This window comes from Rattus norvegicus, chromosome 2 (assembly GCF_036323735.1).
Source record: "Rattus norvegicus strain BN/NHsdMcwi chromosome 2, GRCr8, whole genome shotgun sequence".
In the NCBI taxonomy this organism is placed as follows: Eukaryota; Metazoa; Chordata; class Mammalia; order Rodentia; family Muridae; genus Rattus; species Rattus norvegicus.
Window position 1 is genome coordinate 45,649,878 of NC_086020.1, and position 26,447 is coordinate 45,676,324.

A 26,447-nucleotide genomic window follows, 5' to 3' on the forward strand; every position below is an offset into this window, starting at 1 on the left:
TATCACAGTGGACACCAGGAATATATATAATTAATGGTTGTTAACAGCTCTATTATGAAACAAATTAAATATTACTATAACTATTTAGGAAATTAAATTCATAATTTAAAAATTCCTAAAGGAAACTCCCTTCAGCCCTAGATGGTATTATTGAGTTCTACTATTATTTATTTATTTACTTACTTACTTGCTTATTGTTTAGAATTATTTTATGTGTTCGAGTGTTGTCTGTACACCATGTGCCTTCTTGGTGGCCAATGTCAGAAAAGGGTATCAGATCTTCTGGAACTAGAGGTTCGGATGGTTGTGAGCCACCAATCTTGGTTCTGGAAACCAAACCTTTGGAAGAGCAACAAATGTTCTTAATCACTGAGCCATCTCTCTAACCTATTCACAAAAACTTTAAAGAATAATCAGCATTAATTTTATATGATTTCTTTCAAAAAGAGAAAAGAAGAAAATACTTCTTAGCTATATTTATGAACTAAACCTACGTTAATATCAATACTTGATAAAATTATAAACTCCCTAAAGAAGAATACTCATATCAGTTGGCACAGAAGCATTTCATAGAAGTCAATACTCATCCGTAATTTTCAATCTCAGAAAACAGAAATGGAAAGGAGCTTTCTCAACACGACAGAGAACAAAGCCAGGCACGGTGGTATGAGCCTATAGTCCCATCCACTTGGGAGGCTGAAGCACAAGAGTCATGAGTTCAAGTCTGTGCCATGTAATTTTCTTTTCTAAATTATCTACATTATAACTCAATTGTTAAAGATGGATGTTTTGACTCTGAGATCAGGAACAGACGAGGAATGCCCACTCTCAACACCTAACTTCAATGCACTATAAACCCAAAAGGCTAGAACAGAAGGCGAGAAAAGGAAATGCTCATATTCAAGAGAACAGCAGAAATATCTGCTTTTCACACAACTTAATTGCACTACAGTCCTAAGGTGTGAATTCAGAGATCGCAGGTACAAGATGAGGGCATAAACCGAATCCAGGTGGGTTACAGACAAAATGTACAGGCAAAATGTAACAGTCTGAAAGAAAATGTGGAAGCCTGACCCTGTGTATCGTCAGCTGGTCAGTATATACTTACTAAATACCTTAGCCCTCCCCACCAATGTACAATGTCACCTGAGTTATACAGCGAGCTCCATGCACGTCTGAGTGTTTCCCAAACTCTCCTTTCTAAACCGTTGAGCTATTTCTTATTTTAGTTGTCATAACTTTATAGTAAATATGGTCTGTTAATAAGGTAATTTTCTGTTCTTTGTTCTCTGAAGACATTTGTATAGAAAGCAGTCTCAAGATTGATTTAAACTAGTCAGAGAGAGCATGTAATTTTATTAAAATATTATGTAAAATTAATTTGTTTAATTTACTGAATATCTCAGATTTACAAATTGTTTCATTTTCTTATTTATTATGTCCTCCCCCTGCAATGGTTGTACCTATCTCTTCATTTTTTTTTAACTTTTAATATTTTTTTTCCCAAGACAAGGTTTCTCTGTGTAGCTCTGCCTATCTTGGAACTCACTCTGTTGACCAGCCTGGCCTTGAACTTAGGGATCTGCCTGCCTCTGTTTTCCTCCAGAGTGCATGCACCACCACAAGGCTTATAACTACTTGATAGGAAGGGAGATAGGGAGAAAGAGAAGGGAGAAAGAAAGGAAGTAGGGAAGGTTGGAAGAAGGAAGAGATGAGGAAGATAAGAAGAAAAGGAGAAAGAAGGGAGGGGAAGGACGAACCTACTGTTCTAAGAATCACTTCCTTGCTGCTTCAATATTAAAAAGGAGGGATGCTGGCTCGCCAACTGCCATGTTCTGGGAGAATGACAGTCCAGAGATCTATTCTCGGGGATCCCTGTGGACCATAGTTGGGTTCATCCAGAGGAGAACCACAAGGCCAACATGGGTCTCCAGCTCCACAGAATATAAGCACATGTCAGTTCAGCAAGGGGTCGGATCCGAGCTTGGCTCCTTAGTCCGAATGTTCCAACAGCCCCTCAAAGTTAAACAAAATGTGTCCTCTCATCTCTATTTCTATTCAGCAAGAAAACACACCGAAAAACAAAACGCCTTTGGTGGAGTTGATTCAGAAGGAGTTCAGTGAGGGAGATCCTACTGAGAATTTGTGTAGCCCAACGTTAGGCTACCGCCCACCCAGCTTTACAGCCCGATACCTCCAAAACTATCCTGAACCTGGTTACTTGGGTAGTGCACCTTCTTCCGCTTAGTCAGTCCTGGTAAGCTTACCTGGTAGAGCTGGAGTTATTCACATCCCTGAGACAACGATAGCCAGTTTTGGTCATCTGCCCAAAGTGCTTTGATCCACCCACTACTACAGAGAACTGAGCATGGGAGAGGGGAGACTCACAGACACCTGAGGGGAGGGAGCAGAAAGACGTGGCTTACGTAAACAGAAACTATCGTCTTTGGCTCTCTGCAGTCCCACAAAATCCAGCGGCTGGATTTGTGCTACAGGAAATCTGAATAAATGACCGGACAAACAGTTTGCTCATAAATCCAGAGAGCTAAACATTTATAAATCTGTTGAAATGTCTCATTCTAGGATGTACGCCCTTGATGCATGCAGTTTCGGGACGTCAAGTGGACACAGTGAAGCTGCTGCTAAAGATGGGCGCCAACATTAATACACAGGATGCATACGGTCGCACCAGTTTATGCCTGGCAACCTACCTGGTATGAATCTATGTTTCTTAATGGGGCTACAGGGCAAAGGACCTAAAGACGTTCGGTGAATTCTACACACAGAATGGTGCCCGTGGGCTGATAGAATAGGTCAGCAAGTATAGGGCTTTAGGCTTTATTCATTATCCTTAGGTCTTGTACGGATTGTAAGAACCACTTTTTAAAATGCTCGTTTATGTTTTTTCAAGACAAGGTTTCTTTGTGCAGCCCTGACTGTCCTGGAACTCACTCTGTAACTCACAAGTTCGCATAGAGGTGATGTGACCCCCAGAAATGTTATTTTCTATCTCAACATCAGAATTTCCCTTGGGACATTTCTGGCCCTACCCCCAGAGGGTAGTAACAATTCGAAGATTCAGTTAACATCTGCCGGGTGGGATTAGGTGGAAATTAACCGAGTGGAAACAGCAGGCTGCAGAATGTGAGAAGTGATGAGAATTGGGAAGGGTGAGGAGACAAGGGCATCGTGGATGTAGCCACCGGAGACGCACCAGGATCACAGGGGCAAGGCCAAGAGAAGAACTCGCTCCGTTCATAGCTAGTGCCCACATTAGAGACTGTAATGTCATCCCTCCTCCTAGCAATTTCAGGTCCGCATTGCTCAACTTTAAAGCAAAGTGTGGTTAAGACTCACTGAAAATCCTCTAGCACTCTCCTCTCAGATGCTCTCTGTGGTCCTTGTGGAAGCTCCCCAGGCTGGCTAAAATCCATGTGAAACAAGCCCAGCCTTGTCCCCCATGTGGGGGACAGTTTATTGCTTTCCTTTTTCCAGAGACCCTGCCACCATGCTCTCACATCTGTGGCCTCTTGGGTTCAGTGTTACTGCCAGTTGATAGCCAAGGATTTCTCCCAGCCAGCCCCCTCCCCCAAAGGATTGATTCACCCCTTCAGCCCCACTGAAATAAAATACTTCCCTTCCCCAAACTCGCCACCCCTTCCTGCCACACAATTCAGTTTGCAATGACGCGTTGCTCAATTCCCATAGAAATTTTCTTCAGAAGCCACTTTAAAATTTTTTTTTCTTTGCAGGCTCTGTCTCTAGGACCCAGAGGCAATTTTTTTTTTTTTGAAGTGTGGTCCATAGGCCTCTTGGATCAATATCTCTTCGAGGTCTTGTTTGAAAGGCTGAGGTACTTCCTTAGTTAGAAACTCCTTGGATAGCATGGGGACAGAGGAGGATGAGAGCCTGTGGGTTAAACTAACCTTCCTGGCAAAGTCAGTGTCTACTTGAGTGGAAAGACCATTGCTCTGTGTGTGTTACCTGAGTGAGTCTCTGTATGTCACACAAATGTGCGATCACCCTCTCAGTCACCTCCCTTGTAATACATGCCTTCATCACGGCTCTTGATACCAACCTTTTGTGTCTGAGAAAAACAAGACAAAGCAGAAAAACAGGCAAAAGTTTGAATTAATGGTCAGAGGAAAGAGGTGGGATGGCTTCTAAAATTGGCATCTGTCGGACTCTATAATATGGTGTAAACAAATTATATGTCTTTAAATGACTCTAAACTCTAAGATTCAAAATTTGAAAAGACTGGAGAGAAGTGCCCCCAGTAAACATCAGTTGCCAGGGGCAACTTGGAATGTAGAAAGGTGGCATCTTCACAAGTTCTTGCCATTCTTAAGACCCGCGTGAGGGAAATGGTAACAATACACAGGGTGGGATGCTTGCTTCACTGTGCCTGGCCTCTGTGTGAGCCCCCCAAGGCTCACTGGGAAGAGGGACATTCTGAGCAGGACTGTGAAATCCAGCAATGACTAAGTCTGACCATCAAGAGAAACTCGGCAGGAGAGACACTTAGAAACTGAGTCTCAACTCGGGACACAAATACATTTGTAGACATGGGGCCTTGGGCAGATCACTCCACCTTCTTGGGCCTCGATCCATCTTTCTGAGGTGTAGAAACCCAATAGTTGAAGCGTATCACACCTGAAGGGAAAGAAGGAGGCAGCAGTGGGGAGGCACGCAGTGGGGAGCGGGTGGGACACTCGTCTGTTGCTTCAGAATGGTATCAAGTGTTTCAATGTCTTCACTGATTTTTAAATTTCCTTTCTGAAGGAAAAAAAAAAGAAGAATGAAGAAAACCACACACTCACACACATTGAGTTCCAGGAAACATTGCAAAATATTTTAGATATTTCAAAGCTTACTCCACCAAAAGATCTGCTTTTTCAAAAACTGCGTGAGTCCACTGCTTGGGCAATTTAGTACATTAGTAAACTGTGAGTCAATACTGACAAGTATTATCCAAATATTATCTTCTATTTAAGACGGATATTGCTGGTCAATCCTATAGAGCTTTACTTGGTATTAGAGCTCATGACATTTATTTACTTTTGATTTTTGGAACAGGGTCTCACGTAGTCTAGGCTAGCCTCCAAGTCACTATGTAGCAATGTGCTCTTGCTTGACAGATGTTGTCTAGACTCTTCAAAACCACAAGGTTCTCTCTCTACTCTTACTTTCTTAACTTGCATGAGATTATTAACCCTTGGGGATTGGGTGCTTCCAATATTGTTATACTAACAAAGAGGATCCTCAGTCATCTCGTCCTACTGGGACATCTCGAGGCTTGAGTTCATACAAATAGGGGAAAAGAGAAGCTTTTGAATCAGAGGTTATAACATCACTCCTCTCAATGAGAAGCTCAGCTATTTAATTGTCTGTTTATAAGTAGGCAAGAAACCCAAGGGTTGTAGATAAGTGTAGGAGACCTTCTGTTTAGGAATGAGACCCAATCTTGGTTATCAGCAATGTTGCCTCAGTTAAAAAGTATAAACTGAGTATAACAAAAGCAGTATAAATCTTGGCAGGGCTAGCCTCAGGTTACTCCTGTCCTTTATCATAAGATAGCAGGAAAAATGACCCAGTCAGAAATGCTAGCCAACAAGGTGATAATATAAGTTTCAGTTAATACAATTAGGATGCAAGGAATTCACACAGCCTCTCGAGAAATACATAGGCCCATAAAACCTTACAATGTGTTTCCATCCCTTGGAGAACACTAGTCATGCCTTCCTGTTAGAAACTCGGAATGTTACCATTAGAGTCTCAGCTACTGGCGGGGTGCACGGGTTACACATCTAAATACAACGAGGCTGACTCAAGTAAGCAATGTGCTCTCCTTATTAGAAAAGGAACATAAAATAATAAAGAATGGAGGCCTACACATGGCAGTGTTTCTGGGGCACGCAGACTAGGACACAGAAGAGGCATTGAAGTCTAGTTTCTGAAGTAGGTGTGTTTTTATCCAAATCAGGTTGTTGATATGTGTGAGTTGGAGCTTAAGCCTCAGGCTGAGAGTCCAGGGTAGGTGACCACTGCCTGTCAGATGCTATCTTTGGTGGGTGGGAACTGGAGAGGGACCCAGGAGGCAGTTGAATCCCAGTGAGTGGTCCAGGGTATGAAGGGAGAGCAGGAGAACAGTGCTTGCATCATCTGCATATGAAAGGGCAATGATCATACAGAAAACCTGGGAACACGAAGCTCAGACCTGCTCTGCTAAGGCACCTGAGTTGGAACTGTAGTCCTTAATGGTTTCAATCAAAGAAGTGACAAAAAAAAAAAAAAAAGACAAAAAAACCCCAACCAAATCAAAATGAAACAAAACGAAAAAGACCTATAGGAAGCATGTTGACCTGTGTCAGGTACGGCTGAGTTATATCATGACGCCATTGCTACTGCCTTTCAGGGCTGGCTTGAAGGCTGTGTGAGTCTGCTCAGAAATGGTGCCAAGCACAACATCCCAGATAAAAATGGCCGCCTGCCACTGCACGCTGCCACTGCTGAACCTGATGTGAGGTAAGCAGTTCATAGCATGCCAGATGGAGAAGACCTTGCGGGAGAAGGGCATGGAATACACCCCTCTGTGGCTGATAAAGGTGACACCCATTTTTTTACAGATAGGACCACACTAAATGTTCTAGCGTAGCCTTAAACTCCAACCTTATTTCCCTCCTACCTCAGTGAAACCCCTTTTGTAGCTCACTAGTAAACAAAGGAACAAGATACTTTCCAACAGTGACAAGTGTTTTGTAGAAAATCAAACAAGCTACAACTGCCACGACATGTCAGTAAGGGCTAATGTCCAAATGGAGTGTACAGCCAGAGTCTAAGAGTTGAAGAAGCCCAGGAGCCTGAGGCGGAAGTCCGAGGCGTTAGAGGCAAAACCAGGAGGGTACATGCATGGAGCCCATGGGAAGAGATTTACTTAAGGAAAGTCAATGCTCGAGGAGGTCACAATTTGGTAAGATAATTGAGAAAACAAGGGGAAAATTTCTCCCAGTCCAACTGAGTTCCTCTTTCCCTCACTGGTCAAATGGGCCTCTGTCTCCATCGTTTTGAAAGCTCCTACCTGCAGCCGCTTGTGACATTTCCTACTACAAATAGCAATGTTGCAGCTTGGCTCTTCCTTCATGCTCTGTTGCATACAGCACACCTTTCATTCATATATATATCTCCCAGTCCCAGGCCCTGACCAGTAGCACGGGGGTGGGGTGGGGGTGGGGTGGGTGTGAGGGGGTCTTGGGGGGATACGTTGTCTGCCTCATCCTCAGCACCCAGGGCCAGAATGAAGACCTGAAGCTCTGGGGAGCTAAGGGGTTAAACCATCCTCTAGGCAGGATGTGGGGGTATGTAGCCCGGGAATAACAGGATTTCTTCAGTCATTTTTATAGAAAGTAAAAGGCTTGGGAAATTCCAGGTCTACCCCTGAGGCTTGCTGCTTGTTAGCTTGGACCATATCCAGAAATAACAGAACTTACTCAAAGCCTTGAGCAAGCCCAAACCATTAACTATCAGTAAACATCATAGTTAAGCAGATGGTCTGTTTTCAAAAAGGAAAAGGAGGGGAAGAGGAAGGGGAGGGAGGGGGAAAGGAAAGTAAGGGAGGGAAAGACTTTATTTTAGACAGCTTGTGCAAATGTTTAGTCACAAGAGTATACTGTTTCTGCAGGAGTGATCTTGAGAAAATACATTGGAAACCGTTCCCTGCAAGAATTATTCTCCTGGATTACTGAACTTAAGTGACTTTATCTGCTTCTCTTGAGTAATTTTAAAAGCTACGTATTCTGAAAGATAAATACCCACTTAAGTTGTGATAATTATAGTTATTTCAGCAAATAAAACCCAAAGTTTGAGTGCTTCACACTCATGTTTTACTTCACAGTCCAAAGGTCAGCGTTGCTAGGTGGTGGCTGACTCTCCTCCACATGGTGATTCAGGGACCTTAACACCTCTCCTCCTGTAACGTTGGCCTCCTGAAAGATCACAGAATGTCCCTCGCTTGGCCTGGTGGTGGGCAAAGAGGAGCAAAGAGATGCCTTGTTCATTCTTGCAAAACCTCAGGCAAATGTCACCAACCACACTTGCTCTTCCATTAAAAAGGACTAGTCATTTGCACACACTTACATAGAATGGACCTCAGGAAACACAGTCCTGGGAGGGCAATCTCTCTGCCTCTGCTGATTCCCATCCATGAATTGGGAACTCGGATTTAGATGAAAAATTCCGTGTACCATCTATACCTGAAGTATAAGTCTTCTCAATCAAAATGACATTCAAGATTGGGTGAGACAGCGAGATGCAACCTCTGAAATCATTAGTCGAAAACGCTTTCAAGTGTATATCCTCTTCCATGGACTTCTTTATTGTTTTGAAGACAGGTTTTCTCTGTGTAGCTCTGGCTGTCCTAGAACTCACTCTATAGACCAGGCTGGCCTCGAACTCAAAGACACACCTGACTACCACACACACACACACACACACACACACACACACGCACACACACACGCACACACACCTGCTCCCAGTGCTAGAATGAAGGCTGTGCACCACTGCCACCCTCCCAGCTCCGTGGACTTTGTTATAGCAATGTCTCTAAACACTCTAGGATCTATCCCACACAGGTAGAACTTTGAAAGCAAAGAATTGAGGATCCTCCTTCTCTGGATATTATACCTAATGACCCAGCCAAAATCCTCTGATGAGATTAATCCAAAAAGGTAAACCTCCTTCTGTGTGCTAAAGCTTCAAGTGTTCTGTTTTGTTTTGTTTTTTATATTAGGTAGTTGATTCTGAATGGTAAAATCCCGCTTTACAATGCTCCCCAACTAATGAAATCCAAAGCCTGATCAAGTATTTCAAAAGCAATATTTTGTGTTAGTGAGTCTTCTTCAAAGTGGGTTGGGTCCAACCCTTACCAACCCATAGACAGCAAATAAAGTAGCCGAATTACCTGCAGACAGACTAGAAGCAGCTTTATCCTAAAGGCTTCCTCCTGAACGTGAATTGATTAAAATGAGATACTTAGCGGTTGTTTTACTGAGAAATGCTATGGCAGGGCTACATTTGCCTCGGGTGTTTGAAGCAGAAACTAAGCAAGAGTTGGGATGCAGCCACCTGCTTGAGTATCCGCATACACTTAGCATTGCATTCTGAGAAGACAGACCTGTCTGGCTTTGTAGACATCTTCCAACATTGTGACTGCACTGGAAAAGCCAAGTCTCTTCCATTAATGCATGTGAGTCTAGTTTCTTAAATGAACTCGACCTTTAAAAAAGCATCCATTTATTTATTGTGTGTGTGTGTGTGTGTGTGTGTGTGTGTGTGTGCATGTGTGTGCACAGTGGCTCACATGGGGAGTCAGATGGTAACCCTCAGAAGCTCTCACCTTCATCCATGTGAGTTCCAAGGATCAAACTTAGGTTGTCTGACTTGAGGGAAACCTCTCTACCCAGCAGCCTACGCATAGGTATAACCTTAGACTGGCTTAGCAAATGCTTAGGTCTGAATTAAACTAACAGCAAACAACAGTAGTGATGAAGATGAACATCCTGTCGATGAGGATATATTATTATAAACTTGCTCTGAGCAACGTTCTTAGAGCTTTCTCAGTTATGACTCATTTATATAGCGCCATACATATATCCTCACTTCACAGATGAGGAACTGTGACGACTGGAAGGTAACTAACTGACATGCATGAGGAAAACATGCCTGAGGGGTCTGCTGTCTTCCTGAGAGCCACCATTGTGGGCCTTGCAGAGTTCATTGTAGTGATCATATTTTATCAGCAAACCCTTGGCCTGTGCTGCCAGGCCTTATGAGAAACAGCCTTACAAAATTTACTGGCTCACAATCAGATCATATTTTATTCATTACAACATCTTCAAAAATCCTATATAAGAAACCACAGAAAAAAGGTTTTACTAAGGGAGGGATGGCCCCGCTCCAGAGAAAACAGTTGGAATTTGTATTATAGGAACTCTGTGATTTGTGATCCCGTGCCTTGCTTTTTGTGATTGGAAAGTTCAAACCTCTGTTTGAAACCTGCCTATGACACACACGGGTCTGTAGATCTTTTCTTCCCATCTTCTGCCCCTGTTTCTCTGGCTAATTTCTTCACTCACCTTGTTTTTTTTTATGTAACCAAAAGTCACCTAAGATCCTTGTTGGGTTGAGGTCACGAGTGGCTAGGAGTCAGGTTAAACTTGAATCTGGCCTCATCTGGCCAACCCTTCTGTCTTAGACAAGTTAATATGTCAAGGCAGATAAGTTTCTTTCCCAGAAAGTAAGGGGAATGCATTTCTTTTCTTATAAGAAGGGAGGCTAGAGGAAACTATATGAACCATTGGTACTGACCATTGTACCTACTACACTGTGTTCAGAAAGCATTAATGCCGAGTGTGGCATGACAAGCATGAATAGCAGATCGCAGATAGGCATGATAGCAGGCAGACATGAGTACCACATGCTAGCATTAGGTAGGTAGATTAGGATCCCCTTATTGCCACCCTACAGTTCCCACCTTGGCACACACAGGTCGGCAAAGGGTGTGTACAAACATACAGTTATTTGTACACAGAGCTCTGTAGCAGCATGCAAGCGAACGGGTGTTTGCTGCAGAGGATGCTGGGATAGGAACATTCACTCCCCTTTGTGTAGACTCAAGGAAACAGATTGCGTTGGGACTGTATAATTGAACTCAGGCTATTCAGTTCCACCGGAAACTCCCTTTACAACTTGTGAGTGCAGGTCCATCTGTATTTTCTTCATATTAGTAAGCAGTACGAACAGCCACCCACCCAGAGACCTTGTGAAAAGCTGTTTACACTGGCTTAAAAATCTGCTGACCCTTAAGTTTCCGAACAGCAAGCTCCTCCCATGTGACACTCACTGAAGGCTATTAGCAGGGAAAACCTCAGACTGAAGCTGCTTTTAAACAATCCAGAGGGACAATTGTATTCTGCCCTCAGCCTGCGGAGAGATTTGAGTTCTCTGATTGGTTTGGATTCACGTCCTCGGCTAAGCCCCAGGGCAGTGAGGATTGGAGCAGACACTGGGATAAGTGATTTATACATTAGCCTGGTGAATGCAAAGGACCGGAGCCCCTCCTCTGAGCTCTCTTGCTTCTCAACCGGTCCAAGTTTTCTCCATTTCAGTGCCCTTGAGCTTTTCCTATACCCTTGGCTGGGTAAAAGAGGGGACAGAATCCTTAGGACAAAGTCCCAAAGAGACAGAGTTGTGCTTGTAGAGCCCTGTAGGCGCTAGCCCTGAAAGGCGAGAAGCAGTTTCCTCTGGAAGAAGCCACCAGGTTCTGAGGGACTTCTTCACGGTCTCCATGGTAACAGGCAGATTTTTTTTTTCTTTCCTTTCTTTTTCATTCCTCCCCCACCACCACCCCGCCCCACATTTCTGCATCCTTTTGGTTCTCCTGACTTCAGCCAAAGGGTTTCCTGGCTCCCTACCTTGGGATCCTGTAAGTTACTAATGCTGTAAGCCGATCACGATATTCCACAGCACACCCTTGCATCCAGCTGGCATTAGGGACAGGAAGGAGAGATACCTGGCTTGGGGGACTGTCTCCACTCATTGCCATCACTGAGCTGCAGGGCTGGGAACCTGCAGGGTCAAACAAAACAGGAAAGATTGCGGAGGTAAGCCACTCCTACGATGCCTTCCGCTGATTCCTGCTGCCACCCGAATCACCTAACGGTGATCAGAGAGGACCCAGAAAAGACAAGACCCAGCAAGTGTTTTGGTTTTTTTTAATGAACCAATATAGAAAAGTTAGGTGTATGCACATGAGAGCTATGCTCGGTGCTTCATAAGCATTGGCTCACTTAAAATTCTAGCAAATCTTGAGGAATTGGAAGGTGTGCTCTTCATTGTACACATGGAGATGCAAACCAGAGAACCTGAGCCTCTCTGTGGGCTTCTTAGGCAAACTGCAGTGTACAAACGAGACCTGAGAATGTTCTGACTTGTCCACGGCCCCTGGAGAATGTTCTAACTTGTCCACGGCCCCTGGAGAATGTTTTAACTTGTCCACGGCCCCTGGAGAATGTTCTGACTTGTCCACGGCCCCTGGAGAATGTTCTAACTTGTCCACGGCCCCTGGGTAGGAAGCATGGATTCTAACCTCAGTCCTCTGTGCTCTCCTTGTTCAGTCATGGCCCTGGGTGAGGAAAGGCACCTGCTGGGGATCCTTGTTTGCTGTCCTGGTACCTGGTATGTAGTGGCCTGGAGCTGCTAGGGCAGTTTGAACAGGTTCCAATGGGGATGGAGGAGGAAATGTTTCTGGCCACCATGGCTGGAGCACTAGGAGAACAAGATGGAGGCCAGCAAGTGTTCCAGCGCTGAGGCAGATGGAGACCAAGCAGATTAAGTCCACACCACAGAAGAGCAAGGGGTCACCAGGCTCCACAGAGAATATCTAGTTTCCAGTTCGGGCTGATTCACAGGAATGCTATGTGGCGACTTTAGCCAGCAGTGTGATGAGTTTCAGGGAGGAGAGAGATGCTGACCTCTACTACCTACGAGTTCAAAACCATCCAGAGGTGCATGGCAAGGTACCAAAAAACAAACAAGAACAACAAAAACCAAAAACAAACAAACAAACAACAAAAACCAAACCAAACAAACAAAACACTTACATTCTCCAAAAGAGCAGGAAAATAAATATACCACCCCTTAATCTAAAGAGAGCAGGAAATCATTGGCAGAGAGAGAGAGAGAGAGAGAGAGAGAGAGAGAGAGCTCTTCATCTGGACATCTGTGTCCAGCTTTGAAGACCAATGAGTCTTGAAGACTTTGAAACTAAATCGTTAAAGAACACAGGTTGGCCCATCAGGCAGAGAGGTCAGGGGGTTCACAAAGGCAGCGACCAAGGAAAGTCCAGTGAAACTAGCAAGAGATGGTGGTGTTCTCGTTTCACCTAGCACAGAGGCACATGTCTGTTATCCTTAGATGAGGGAGAAGAACCACAGCTTTAGGAGTTCAAAGCCGGCTGGGGGTGCATGGCAAGCTAGTAAAACAAAAACAAAATAAAAACAAAAAACTTACATTCTCCAAAAGAACGGAAAACTTTGACCACCCCTTAATCTAAAGGGGGCAAGGAACTACCACCAGAAGCTAATCTGATTTGTCCTTCCTCTTGAGGGGCTCCCATTAACTAAACAGCCAAATCATAGGTGTGGAGACTTGGTTAGTGTCATCCTCGAAGGCCAACTCCAGAGTCAGGGATCACAGACAGGAGTGTGAGAAGCCCATGGTGAAAGGGATTCATCCCACTGCCTCGGGGCTCACCCGTCTTGCTCTGTTTACCCCTATTCCAATCTTCCCTGAGCCTCACTTTCCTGGGAGCCATTTCTCTCCACTGGATCCACAAAGGAAAACCTGTCTGAGTACAGTAGTCATTCAACTTGGGGCAGGCTGAGAGAGTAACACTGGCCTAGCTCAGCAATTCTCAGCCTGTGGACCGTGACCCCTTTGGGGCCACATATTGGATATTTACATTACGGTTCATAAGAGTAGCAAATTTACAGTTAGGAAGTAGCAACAAAAATAATTTTATGACTGGGGTCACCACAACGTGAGGAACTGTGTTAAAGGGTTGCAGCATAGAGAAGGTTGAGAACCACTGCCTAAGCTCATCTCTCGATTCCCCTCCCACTTCTGCACCACTGCAAACCAAAGGGACCCTAGAGATTAAAAGTGGCCACTAGCGAGAGACACACAGAGGAAACAGTCACCAGTTCAGTGTCACTCCCACCCATAAAGCAACCAGAATGGAAAATACACTTAGAGGCGAGATAATTACAGAAATGGAAAGTGTCGCCCCAGTTCAATTATTTTTATAATGACTTCCTATCAGCTAAAGGAATGAGTCTGGAATTCAGAAATCGTAAAAGAGACACTCTGCTCACAGTCTTAGTTCATTCCTACCATTCTCTGTGCAAGGAATTCTCAGCCTGCTACAGACGTGGGACCCTTCGCTCCACTGATGTTATGATGCATGAGAAGGTCACTCAGCTATGAGGCGGGAACTAAGCTCCAGTGGCAGCTTAGCTCCCCCAGAGACACTGGAAAAACTAGATTCAAACCCAGGCTTCACAAGTCATTGTACGTCTATAGCAAATAAGGATACCTCATCCCTATTCAAACTCTCCTTGCGTTGTGCCTATCACGAAGACAGAGCGATTGGTCCAGCATCCCTTCCCCTCTGGTTGGTGGTAACTTAATGCTTAGGGTTTGGGATGTCTTCTAAGCTGAGATGAGGGAAAACTGGATGGAAGAACTGGGAAGGTGGCTTCCATCAAGCACAGAGACCCGAGTGTGGATCCTAGGACGTGCGAAGAATCATGGCAACTCAAATCTACAACCCAATGTTGGGGATGAGGAGGCAGGGTCAAGAGAAACTCTAGGGTTCACTGACAAGGGCAGCCTGTACAAATAGTGAGCTCCAGGCTCAGTGAGAGACCCTGTCAAAAGAGAAAGATGTACAGCAACTAAGGGAGACACCTGATATCCACCCATCCTATACAATACACACATACACATTCACACATGTACACATGTACACACACATACTACACACACACATATAACATATATATACATACACATACACATATCACACATACACATACCACATGTATACACACACTACACACACACACATATATATACACATACACACACCACATGTACACACACATACACATACTATACACACACACATATATATATACACACGTACACACACATACACATACCACACACACACCACATGTACACACACATACACATACTATACACACACACACATATATATATACACACATACACACACATACACATACCACACACACCACATGTACACACACATACACATACTACACATATACCTGCACACATACACATACTACACATATACCTGCACACATACACATACTACACATATACACACACATACACATATACACATATGACACATGCACACACCTCACATACACACCACATATACACACACCACACATATTCACACATGCATAAATATGTATATACAAGAGAGAAGAAAAGTGGATTGGAGAATAAAACTAAATAGCTTAATTTTTCAAATAAGTCTTATAAAAGTCATTTGAACCTCTTTGTCTGCATGTTCTCAGCCCTCATCATCGGAGTTCACTGACCAATCACCAGCGCCTTCTCAATGGTTTCCAAACAGGGCTGTTTACCAGGCTGGCCTAAAAAGGCACCTTTCAACTGAATCGACGAGGCTTCTCCAAGACCCACTGAGTACAGTCCAGCTGTTTGCGATTTTAAAAATCTCCCTGGTGGTCCAGAGATGGGGCCCAAGGCTCGAAAAATCTAGGATTAATGTTTCTGGAAATACCATGTTTGTCTTTCAGACATATTCTACATGCTTTAGTCTCAGTCCTCTCACTGGGCTGTGACATCAGAACGTATTGTCCCCAAAGACAGGAAGCTTAGGCAGAAAGATGGTAAGCAGCTTGTCTCAGAGCACAGAGTTCGGCAGGACAGACAGTCTGGCTCCAGAGCCTGGCCCTACAACCAGTGCTGCCAACCGCCTGTATCTCATGGCAGGAATGTTGACCTCAGACAGCCAAGTTCAGGGCAGTGAAAATGAACTTGGGAATCAAGTGATGGCTGCTGCTCCCTGAGTCCTGTTATCTCTCCTGCTCTGACGCTTAGCAATGTATGAAGGTATAAATGTAAGCATACTGTGTGCTTATGCAAAGGCAATAAAAGCCAGGCGGCGCAGGACTTTGGCTACTGAAGTACTTACTCTGTGGGTGACAGAGTAAAGGCTGTCTTGCCTTGCCTCCCCTCAGCAGCTCTAAGTCCCCAGGAGCACTAAGATTTCAGTCAGGAGCTGAAGACAGACACGTTCCTCTGTCTTCTACACTAATGGCTTCCCACGCACCTTTCTCTCGGATAGATGGGAAGGGCCTCCTTTTATTCAGAAGCCTCCAATTCCATCCCTGGTGTTGTGCTCTAATACCCATTCTAAGCACCCGTGGCTGTCAGGGCTGACGACCCACTCTGTTCTCCCCAACAGGCTTCTCATCGTCCTGCTGCAGCAGTCTAGCCTCAGTGAGATCAACCATCAGGACACAGAGGTGAGTCAGCTGTCCCCAGCCACAGTCTGCACATCCCCCTCAGCGGGCAAGCTTCTCTGCTCCTACCTTCAGGCAGAGTGCTAGCACGTTGGGTGTGAACAGGTTCTACCACGGAGAGGTTTTTTAGCATTGAGTACTTAGCCATTAATTATATGACTGAAATTTTGTTATTTCCCTCTGGGCATTTCCTCCCCTGTGTTCTAGAGTCTCCCCCCCCCCCCAACATAAATAACAAGCAATGGCTTCAGATGTGTGGTTTGTTTTTTTGTTTGTTTGTGTGTTTGTTTTTGTTTTTTTCTGAGTTAGGAGGGACAGACAGAACAGTTCTAGATCAGCATTGCTAGCCCTGTTAATCATGACTGTTGTTTCCCTTCACATAGCTAAGGCGGCCTTGCAGAAGGCTTCCAAGTCATCAGTCCTCACCTTTGAGCAGAGTTCCAGGTCAGACCCTTCAGCGCTGCCCCAGAGCTGCTAAGGGCTTTGCTGTCGTTGTTGATTATAGCTATGCCAAGTTGTTCATGGACGAGTGCTGATATTCGTCAGCCAACAGAGTTCCATTACAAGCACCTCAGTCCAACTGAAGGCCTGGGCTTTCTATAAAAACACATGCTTGACCAGGTTACTCTTCAGTAAGAAGGGGTTGGTAGTACTGAGAAAAGTCTAGTCTAGAGTAAAGACATGCATACACAAGATTCACACTGTACTGATTTTGATAGGCCCAGTTCATCGTAGACATTGAGCTAGGAGTCGGCCCCTCATAGCTTCCTCTTGGTTTACATCTCTGCCCCAACTGTCTTAAGCCTGTCTCAAAGGCCTCCCACTGACCATCCTGATGACCACACCCAAAAGCCCCTGTTTACAACTTGGGTTCGAGGTTAAACATCTCCCTGATTTGTGGGTCACACCCTGTGTACACTCCACAGATCTTCAGTGACCCAAAGGCAAACCTCAGAGGACAGGAGTGCACCTTTTTAGACTTCTGCTTTCAAAAAGGAGAATCAGAGTGGAGACGGGTGCACCGATCAGTCTGTGCCCACGTGTGAAGCAGAGTGCTGTGTCTGCATGCTGGGGATGTCTAGACCCTAAGTAAGCTACCAACCACTTCCCCTACCTCAGCCCCAGCCTCACCCCCAGAGTGGGTCTTATTTAGGCAGCTGGTGATTTGGCCATGCATACTCTAAAGCCAGACTCCACTCGCAGACCCGCAACCCTGGCAGAAGCTGAACCAGTAGCATCCCAAGCAAATCATAGTTCCCCATCCCCCCTACTCCACCCACGGAAGCTGAGGCGAACACAGATCTTTGAAAGACCTCTGGTTCTTCCTCAAAGTGATCTCTATTTAAAAGACAAACAGACAGACAAACAAACAAACAGACAAATGGGAGGGGCATAGTGGTGCCTGCCTTTAATCCCAGGATAACTCAGGAGTTAGATGCAGGAGGATCTCTGTGAGTTAGAGACCAGCCTGGTTTACATATCAAAACTCCAGGACAGCCAGGACTACCTAAAGAGACCTCTCAACAACTATAACAACAGCAATAGCAACAACAACAATTTCTCTTGCTATCACAGCAGCATTTTGACCAAGCAAATTCTAAGCTCAGAGAACAGCAGTCTTAAAGGTGATATGTTCTATCCAATGTCACAGTTTCCTCTTAAACCAATGTCTCAGCAGGTCTGCATCCAGACAAAACCTCCCTCCAATTAGCCTTCCTGCTTAGAAACAAGAATGCAGCCTGAGGGTTGTGAGGTGCTTGGCAATTAGGATGTCCACACAAAGTTTGTCTTTCAAATTAGCTTGGTTTATTCGCACCCTTATAATACTATGCTACAGACATCTCACCAGGCAAGGAGCAGTCGGTTGGGCAGGAGACATTGCTGAAGGATTCGACCCAGGATTTTTCTAAGGTGAGGACACTTCAGCAGCTTTGCCAGCTCAACCCACCTCCACAGCACCGTCCTTCAGTGTGGGAGGCTGGCAGGATGGCACAGGTAGAGGTTTTAAAAAGTCTTGGCCAGTGGCTAGTGCTAACAGTTGGGCAGACATGTGTGAGTTCAGCAACAGTGTCAGAAGTTCAAGGGTCACTGGAGCCAGGGCCACACACAGAGGCCAACCTCGGGTCCTCGGATGAGGAGTATCATCAACGCAGAGGGCTATAGAAGCCCTGTCTCCTGAGTACAGCAGTAAGATCCTAGAGACCATTTCCAAAGTTCCAGTATCCTTTCACTGGGTGGTGGCTTTGGGTTATCAGGGTTCACAGCATGGGGCTAGTTCACTAACATCAATTTGCCACTGTGTGACTTCTCATGGCCGGTCCGTTGACACATTGGAACCTGCTTCTATTTCTTATCAGAGCTTCCTGGCGGCAGGCTTACAGGCTTATTCTAAATCACACAAAGTGGCCTTTAAGTTACACATAATGTTTCCACTCATGTTTCTAAATCTGTGTTCTTCATACCGTGCGCATCTATATGGATACAAGTAAACTTAACATGGAGCCAGCTCTCTGTGTTTATGGGGAACTAGTCCTGAGCTCTCGCTAAGACACCGAAAATCAGCAGTTCGAGCGTCATCTGTAAAACAGTGCAGTTTTTGCCAGTAACTTACACGCATCTTCCCTCAGACCTCAAGTCTCCAGAGTAATGACAATAAATTCCTAAGGCATTGAAAGTAATGTGTAATAGTCGTTAGACCACATAGACAAGAAAGAAGTCTGGGCACAATTACGATAGCTCTGATCCCCACAAATATTTCCAATCCCCATTTGGTTGACTCCGTGGATGTGAAGCACACAGATAGGGAAGAGTCACAGACGGAAAGAGGAAAGGGGTGGGGGTGGGGAGCAATTTCTGAAAAAATTCTAAAACTAGAACGTGTTGCTCTCATATCAAGAAAATGGGTATCATTTTAGAGATTGTCCTATGTAAGTTCAAGACATGAAGCAATTCTTCTGGGGTCCAGTTTTCATATAACCGTATTTTCTTCCTAGTCAGTAACTTCAATGCTACCGCAATATTAGAAAGCACCCCCTTCACTAATTCCAGCCAAGTAATCACTTCACTCACCCCAGCTTTCCATGTAGTCATAGAAACCACAGACCACCACACAGACGGTATCACACACGCTCTGTGTGTGGTTCTTCAAGTTTACATTCTCGGCTCTCCGTGTTGATGGTGGAAACCCGTTCCTCACTAGGAGAGCACTTCAGTCCATTCAGCCACTCCCCTGTGAATGGTACTCAGGTTGCCTCCAGTTTTCCACCATCATAACATGAATCTAAAAACGCAGTCTTACGCAAATCTCCTTGAGTCCCTTATGGAAGAAATCCTCTAGAAAAGTAATTTCTGGGTAATAGCATGTTCATTTTTGGTTTAACCATGCTGCCTATTTGTTTCCCAGAGCACCAATAGGCTACGGAGCTCTCTTCTCCGAGCGACTTATTCGCATGCCTCGTTTGAGACTGCGTCTCCCATGCACTTGACACTCGTTCTGTATCTTCCTTCATGATCTGCCTCTTTGTGTCCACTTTCCATTCATCTACAGAGGTGATTGCCATTTCCTTGTTGTTTTATGTATTCTGAATGCTGCTCCTTTGTCTTGGCTAGGTTTAAAATGTATTTTCAGTTGGCTGAACTATTCACAGTGCCATACTCACAGACTTAGGAATACGATTTATTAAGATGATATTTTTTTCCTATTACTGATTTTGCTTTGGGTACCTCCCCCAACCCCCTTTTTTAAAAGGATGCTTACCTTAAAGATAAAAGAAACTTAATTTCAGAGAACTAAATTTTCTCTTAGCTTGTCTGTGGTTTCATTTCTCAACTCTGTATTCTTTTCCAGTGGTCAGCTTTTTGGTTTTTTCCTGTTTCATTCTTACTATGCCGTTTGACTGCAAAGTTGACTTCTTTAGAAGCTATTCACACTGAGAAGGTTCTCACAGTAGGAAAGACCAGATGGGTCAGGTGTCCTTTGCACAGGTAGTCTAAAAGGCACTCTGAAAAATCAATGGAGGCTTGTCTAGGTCAGAGAGGGAACTGTTAGGTTGCTGGATGTCTGGAATCTAGCCTCTCCCGCTCTCATCTTAGATTTCTTAGGAAGAGAACCCCATCAGGAGACTGTGCTGTTGGTATCTGGGTTAGAATTCTTAGAGCATCCACACAGAGAAGCGCCATCGTGCCTGGTATTTAGGATGCGGTGTTGGTATTGTGCATGATTTTATGTTAGTACAATTTTTAGGAGCAGCCTCGTAATCCAAATACCAGTTATAACAGACTCTGAGAAAATAAATTCAACTTGCAAAAGCAGGCATGAAGTTCTGGACAGGATCCACGGCACCAGTCCCATTTCCTGCATTCCTAGTACATAACTCTAGCCAGTGTGCACCCAGAAGCAAACTCTGAAGAAATGGTCCCTGACTCTAGACGTCTCTCTTGATAGTTAACAGAAGGCAAATGTTAGAACATCTAAATACCCCAAAACTTTACACTAGAACTGACCAAAAGGCAAATGTTAGAACATCTAAATACCCCAAAACTTTACACTGGAACTGACCGTACTTTAAAGTCACTCTTGCTCAAGAGCTCTTAACTCCCTCTATCCCCAGTCCCCAACTCCATAAGTCTCTGAGGACAACGTCTCTTCCGTCTTTGAATTCCTTGATTCTATCTCAGTAACTTACACATAGCGAATATCAAAAGGTATGTGTGTGTGCACATGTGTGTGCATGTGTGTACATGTGTGTGCATGTGTGTACATGTGTGTGCATGTGTGTACGTGTGTGTGCGTGTGTGTGCGTGTGTGTGTACTGTGTGTGTACATGTGTGTGTACTGTGTGTACATGTGTACGTGTGTGTGTGTATGTGTGTGTGTGTGTGTGTGTGTGTGTGTGTGTGTGTGTGTGTGTGTAGAGATGGCTCAGTGATTAAGAATACGTCCTACTCTTGCAGGAGCCTCAAGCTTAGTTCCAAGCACCCGTGTAAGGGTGACTCACAATCACCTATAAATCCAGTGGCAGGGGACTGAATTTCCCTGGACTCCACAGATGCTGACTGGTATGCAGGTCTCTCTCTCATACAAACATACACACACACACACACACACACACACACACACACTTTAAAATAATCATATAAATATTTTAAAAAACTGGTGAATATATACAAATAATTAATCTTAATTGATATGATATATATTATATACACACACATTACATATGAACACATGTTATAAAAAGGACCAGAAAATTTTAATTCAAGAAAAAGTCATGGGTTGGGGATTTAGCTCAGTGGTAGAGCGCTTGCCTAGCAAGCACAAGGCCCTGTGTTTAGTCCCCAGCTGCGAAAAAAAAGAAAAAAGAGGAAAAAAAAAAGAAAAAAGAAAAAGTCATGCAATTTGTATTATTTATACTCTAAAGTCCCTTTCCCCTCTGTTTTGCTACCTAACTCAGTTATGTATTTCACAAGTCAGACAATTCTAGGTGGCATTAGTTATTTCCAGCATTGATTTCCAAAAAATAATATTTTCTATCGCTTACCATCTTTCAAAAATGCCCTATGGACTCAAGAGCAGGAAATTCTTACTCATATTTCCTGCATCAATGGGCTTTGGACCTGTGGACCTCTGTTCAGACGAATATCTGAAACTACACAAAACAAAATATATAGGATTACAAAATTCATTGTTTTGAAATACAGTTATCCGAATGTTTTAAAACGCAAGTTGATAATAGTAATATACAAGCTGTATTTTTTTAGTGAACTAATTCTTTTGAGGTATTGGGCATAGAACCTATATTCATACATAGAACCTACAGTCTAACATATTTAAACTATATCCCCAGCCTCCTTTCTTTTTCTTTTTTTTTTAAGAAAAGTCCCAGTAGAGTGACAAAGTCAGCTTTGAATTTACTTTTATAGCCCAAGCTGTCCTTGAACTTACTGTTCCCCTAAATGCCTGTGATTGCCGGACCTCAGTAGTAGGTCTGACTTACACAAACTTTCTACTGATGCACTAAGTAAGAGTTGATGTGGGGACCAACATCTACGATTCTGAAGTAGTGATGTATATAAATGATATTGTGAGGTCGATGGATGAAACAGAAGTATCCCTGTGGCAAGGTTCTGTTAACACTGTTGACAACTGTCAGTCATCTCCAGTTCATAACTGAAAAGATTTTCCATGAGGATGAAGCTTACTTCTCGGATGCAACCTCACATCCTTATTTCTACCCACAGGTATAACTGCTACTACAGTGAACTGTCAGTGAAAGAAAAAAATCTTCCAAACACGTTTTGGGCGTTGAATGAAATGCTGTGCAGAAGTTGCTCAGTCCTTGCTGTGTTAGAGTTTTATAACTGCTCTTGTGATTCAGTCTAGAAGAAGGGGGCTATTTGATTCTGTCGAAAAGTAAACGCAACCTTAGTCTCTCTGCGCTTGCTTTGTTTGTTTTATTGTTTGTCCTTCAAGACAGTGTTTCTGTGTAGTCCAGACTGTCTTGGAACTCACTGTGCAGACTCTGCTGGCTTCAAACTTGGACATCTGCTTGCCTCTGACTCCCAAATTTTTCGACTAAAGGCATGCGCAACCAGGCTCTGCTTCTACTTATTTTGTATGTTTGTTCTCATTAGAATTTGCTTCTACTTTATGATCTTTAACTTTTTCCCTCTCAGTAGTGTCTGATTTACATTATAGAAATCTCCATTCTAAAGACATTTTTAGTGGCTGCATCATTTTGGCAACTCTAAAGAGAGAGGGTTCTTGAAACACATTATTGTCGCCATCTCCAGTACTAAAGACCCAGCCTCAGTTACTGATCTCCAGTTGTAACTTTTGGCTACTGTGATGTTGGCTGGTTTTCTAGATTAGGAAACTCCAAGGCAAAGATAGGGACTCAATTTACTGATCCTTCCTTATCTGTAGGAGTTTAGTTTTTTCATTTTGTTTTGTTTTGGTTTTGGTTTCTTCCAAATAGGAGTGAAATAAAATAGAGTTCATCACACATTTCTAATCCCCCCTCCTCCCGAGGGATACTCTATAAGTTTGTGGGGAATACCCACACATTCCTGGGGGTTAATGTTATTGGATTAATTTTTATTGGATCTCAAAGAAACCAGGGACAAATGGCGGAGGCGCCTATTGAGACATCAAAGCAGAAGCTGGTTAGCTCTCACTCAGAACCTGTGGCTCCTCCCAGCAGCTCTCATCCCGCCCTCTTCTCTAAACCTCTGCCTCCCAGGGGCGGGGTTTCCCCTTCCCCGCCCCCCAGCTTCTCTTTCCTGTATAACCTCAGCCATTTTGGATACACAGCTTTCTGGCCTCTTGGATGGTCCCCTGGCACACTCCTGCCTCTTACCCACCCTCTTTCTTCTCTTGCTCTATCTCTTTCCCTCTGTCTCGCGTGGCCCAGTTCATATACAGTAAAGCTTCTTAGTTCATGTCTAGGAACAGTCATGTTCTCATTCATTTTTCATTCAGTTTTTAAATGTCAACGAGGGAGAGACTGAACTTCCATGCAATTCTAGACCCTTCGAGGTGTAGAGATGTTTTGCCGATCTCTCAGCTCCCTGCTATTGTCCTGTCCTCTGCACAAAGGACAAACAAGGCGTTTCCTGTGGTCATATCAGCATTACTCTCTGTGTCCTTCTTCGTTAAGGCAAGGTGGTAAATTGCTTCACGTGAATCGGACTTGTGGCTCAGAAAAAAGAAAGAAAGAAAGAAAGAAAGAAAGAAAGAAAGAAAGAAAGAAAGAAAGGAAGGAAGGAAGGAAGGAAGGAAGGAAGAAAGAAAGAAAGAAAGAAAGAAAGAAAGAAAGAAAGAAAGAAAGAAAGAAAGAAAGAAAGAAAGGAGAAAGAAAAACAGCAATGGCTGTCAGAGAGGGAGATCTGAGATTCTTTTAGTACCTGTCAGTTAAGCAGAAGTTGAAATGGAATGTCCTGGACTCAGGACACAGAGTTACTCATCAGCACTGGTTTCACAACGGCTGTCCTGTGTACCACCAGCTACACCCGCCACTCAGTCCTGTGATAGTCTCAAGACACACTGTATGTCAAAGAAACACATTCTGGAGCGCTTATGTTCCTAACTTAATGTGAATTATTCTTCCGGTCTTTGGACTGATGTTTACTTTTCATAAAAATGGAATTCCATTGTCACCAAGACCATCTGGGGACTTCTATGCACCATGTCTATGAATGTTTCTATGGTCCTCAATGGAGCCAGAAAGACAGATGGTGGGAAAAGCAGATGAGGGTAGCCATCTCACATCTAACAGGTTCCATATTTCCCGTGTCCAAGAGAACCTTGATAAGCTGGAATTCACTACTTTTAGAAAACATGTCTTGAACGCCTGCTGTGTGACTGGTGCCATAGGCAGCTAACACATTTACATGTTTCACTTTTCCATTGTGATGTCTACCCTTGCTCAGCACAGATAAGCCTCCAAGCCTGAATGAAGTCTGTATATATATATATGCCTATATATGGTTCCCACAGCCCTCACCAGCACAGCTAAACTGCCTGCAGGCTCCACAGAAACTGACAAAAGGAGGAAGCAGTTGTACAAAAATGTCCCTCAAGGATGGCTTGCACAATATCTGTGGCTGCCCAGCTGCCTGAATGACTTACCCAGCTTCCCCGTGAGCTTTTGAAAGCTGTGAATGCTACAAGGATTTATTTTTATTTCTTATTAGCTCAGCTGGGGAAAAAAAAGCAACAGGAAATTTCTTTTGACCTAAAGTTTACAAATGTTTACAATGCAATAGTATTCAGGGAAGTTAAGGCAAGTCAGAGTTGGTGGCCAAAACGAGTTATTTCTAGCCAGGGCCTGGGTGTCCACGCCTTTACTCCCAACTCAGTATAAAAGGGGAAACAAGAAGAAACCAGTCACTATTCTTTCAGAGTGAACTCTGCTAGAGATGAAGGTTTGGCGAGGCCTGGCTACTTTTCTAACCAATGAAAGTAGGGTAAAGATTACATTTAAAATATTAACCTTAGCCGGGAAATAGTGCTAAACACCTTTAATCCCAGCACTTGGGAGGCAGAGGCAGGTTGGAGGTCAGCCTGGTGTACAAAGTGAGTTCTAGGATAGACAAAGCTACACAGAAAAACTATCTCAAAAACAGCAACAACAAAGGAGTCATTTCTAAAGACTTACTAATTCTACTTTTAGAAGAAACCTAGAGACAAATAGCACAGCTAGTACGATAGGAGACAACCTGTTCCCTAGTGAGAACCGCCATTGCATAAAGTGACAAGACTTAAGTCAGCTAAGTCTCTCTCTCTCTCGCTCTCGCTCTCGCTCTCTCTCTCATACACACACCCCACACACACAAACACACACACACACACACACACACACACACACACACACACACACACACACACACATTTCCCAGCACCTGAGTTCCTTTCCAAGCACAGAAATCTACCAATATGATGAAGATTATTTTTTTTCCAGAACCACCGACACGTGGATTTGAATTCCAGCCTTACCAAGTCTCAGCCAGTGTCTTAGGCAAATTGCTTAACCTGTCTACTTCAGCTTCCTCACTTTAAAAATGATTCTGAAACTTCTACACTTGGGGGTCACTGTAAAAATTCAATGAGCTGATACATATAGATTTCTTGGTGCCAAATAGGTGTAGGATGGTAATGTTTGGGTCGACCAGATAGTTAAGTAGGAAAAGGTACTTGCCAGAAAGCCAAGCAGAATGAGTTTTATCCAGGAAAGAGAGAGCCCCAAGCTACAAGCTGTCCTCTGACTTCCACATGTGCCCCAGCACAAACACACACACTACAAAGTAAACTAATAAATGTTTTAAAAACATAGTAACATTCTTATTGTCCTACTCCTTTACCAACACATGCAGGAGTTGCCCTTGGATGTTTTATTGTTTTAAAAGAATAATACAATGTAGCAAGTCCAAGTAGGACACAATTGCTAGCCTTGCATAACCACAGTTTAATTTATAACCACGTTTTCACAGTGAATTCCCATGTGCTTAAGTCGCAGTTGTACATAGTCATTGCTATCTATTATACATTTCTCTCTCTCTCTTTCTCTCTCTCTCTCTCTCTCTCTCTCTCTCTCTCTCTCTCTCTGTGTGTGTGTGTGTGTGTGTGTGTGTGTGTGTGTGTACACACACTCATGCTTTTGTGTATGTGTGTGCATATGTGGAGGCTGGAGGTCAATATTGGATTCTTTCTCAGTTGTTCCACCTCATTTTTTGAGGTAGAGTATCTCTGTGAGCCTGGAGCTCACTAATTCAGCTAGACTGACTGACTGGCCAGCCCGGGAT

The 26,447-nt window shown here is 43.9% G+C and overlaps 1 protein-coding gene and 1 long non-coding RNA gene across 25 annotated transcripts in view; one reads left to right on the forward strand and one right to left on the reverse strand.

The window, feature by feature from the left end:
- Window positions 1-26,447, forward strand: part of Ankrd55 (ankyrin repeat domain 55) — a 100,076-nt gene that overhangs the window by 32,867 nt on the left and 40,762 nt on the right. For 15 of the 20 annotated variants that reach the window (XR_005500312.2, XM_039102572.2, XM_006231940.5 and 12 more), the window contains 3 exon segments: window positions 2,584-2,714; window positions 6,416-6,525; window positions 16,088-16,148. Coding sequence is in view for 19 of the 20 variants with exons in the window: in XM_039102572.2 (XP_038958500.2) it covers window positions 2,584-2,714; window positions 6,416-6,525; window positions 16,088-16,148 (302 nt within the window). In the remaining variant the exon portion in view is untranslated. 20 annotated transcript variants of the gene reach the window in all.
- The window catches only part of LOC103691456 (uncharacterized), a 63,127-nt gene that overhangs the window by 24,082 nt on the left and 12,598 nt on the right, over window positions 1-26,447 (reverse strand). Inside the window, exons 2-3 of one of the 5 annotated variants that reach the window (XR_010064083.1) lie at window positions 21,686-21,793; window positions 188-21,486 (exon numbers count right to left, since the gene is read on the reverse strand). This is a non-coding gene — a long non-coding RNA (uncharacterized LOC103691456). Of the gene's footprint in view, window positions 1-187; window positions 24,366-26,447 lie in introns of those variants that run through there. The other 4 variants (XR_010064085.1, XR_010064084.1, XR_010064082.1 and 1 more) reach the window with 4 other exon arrangements.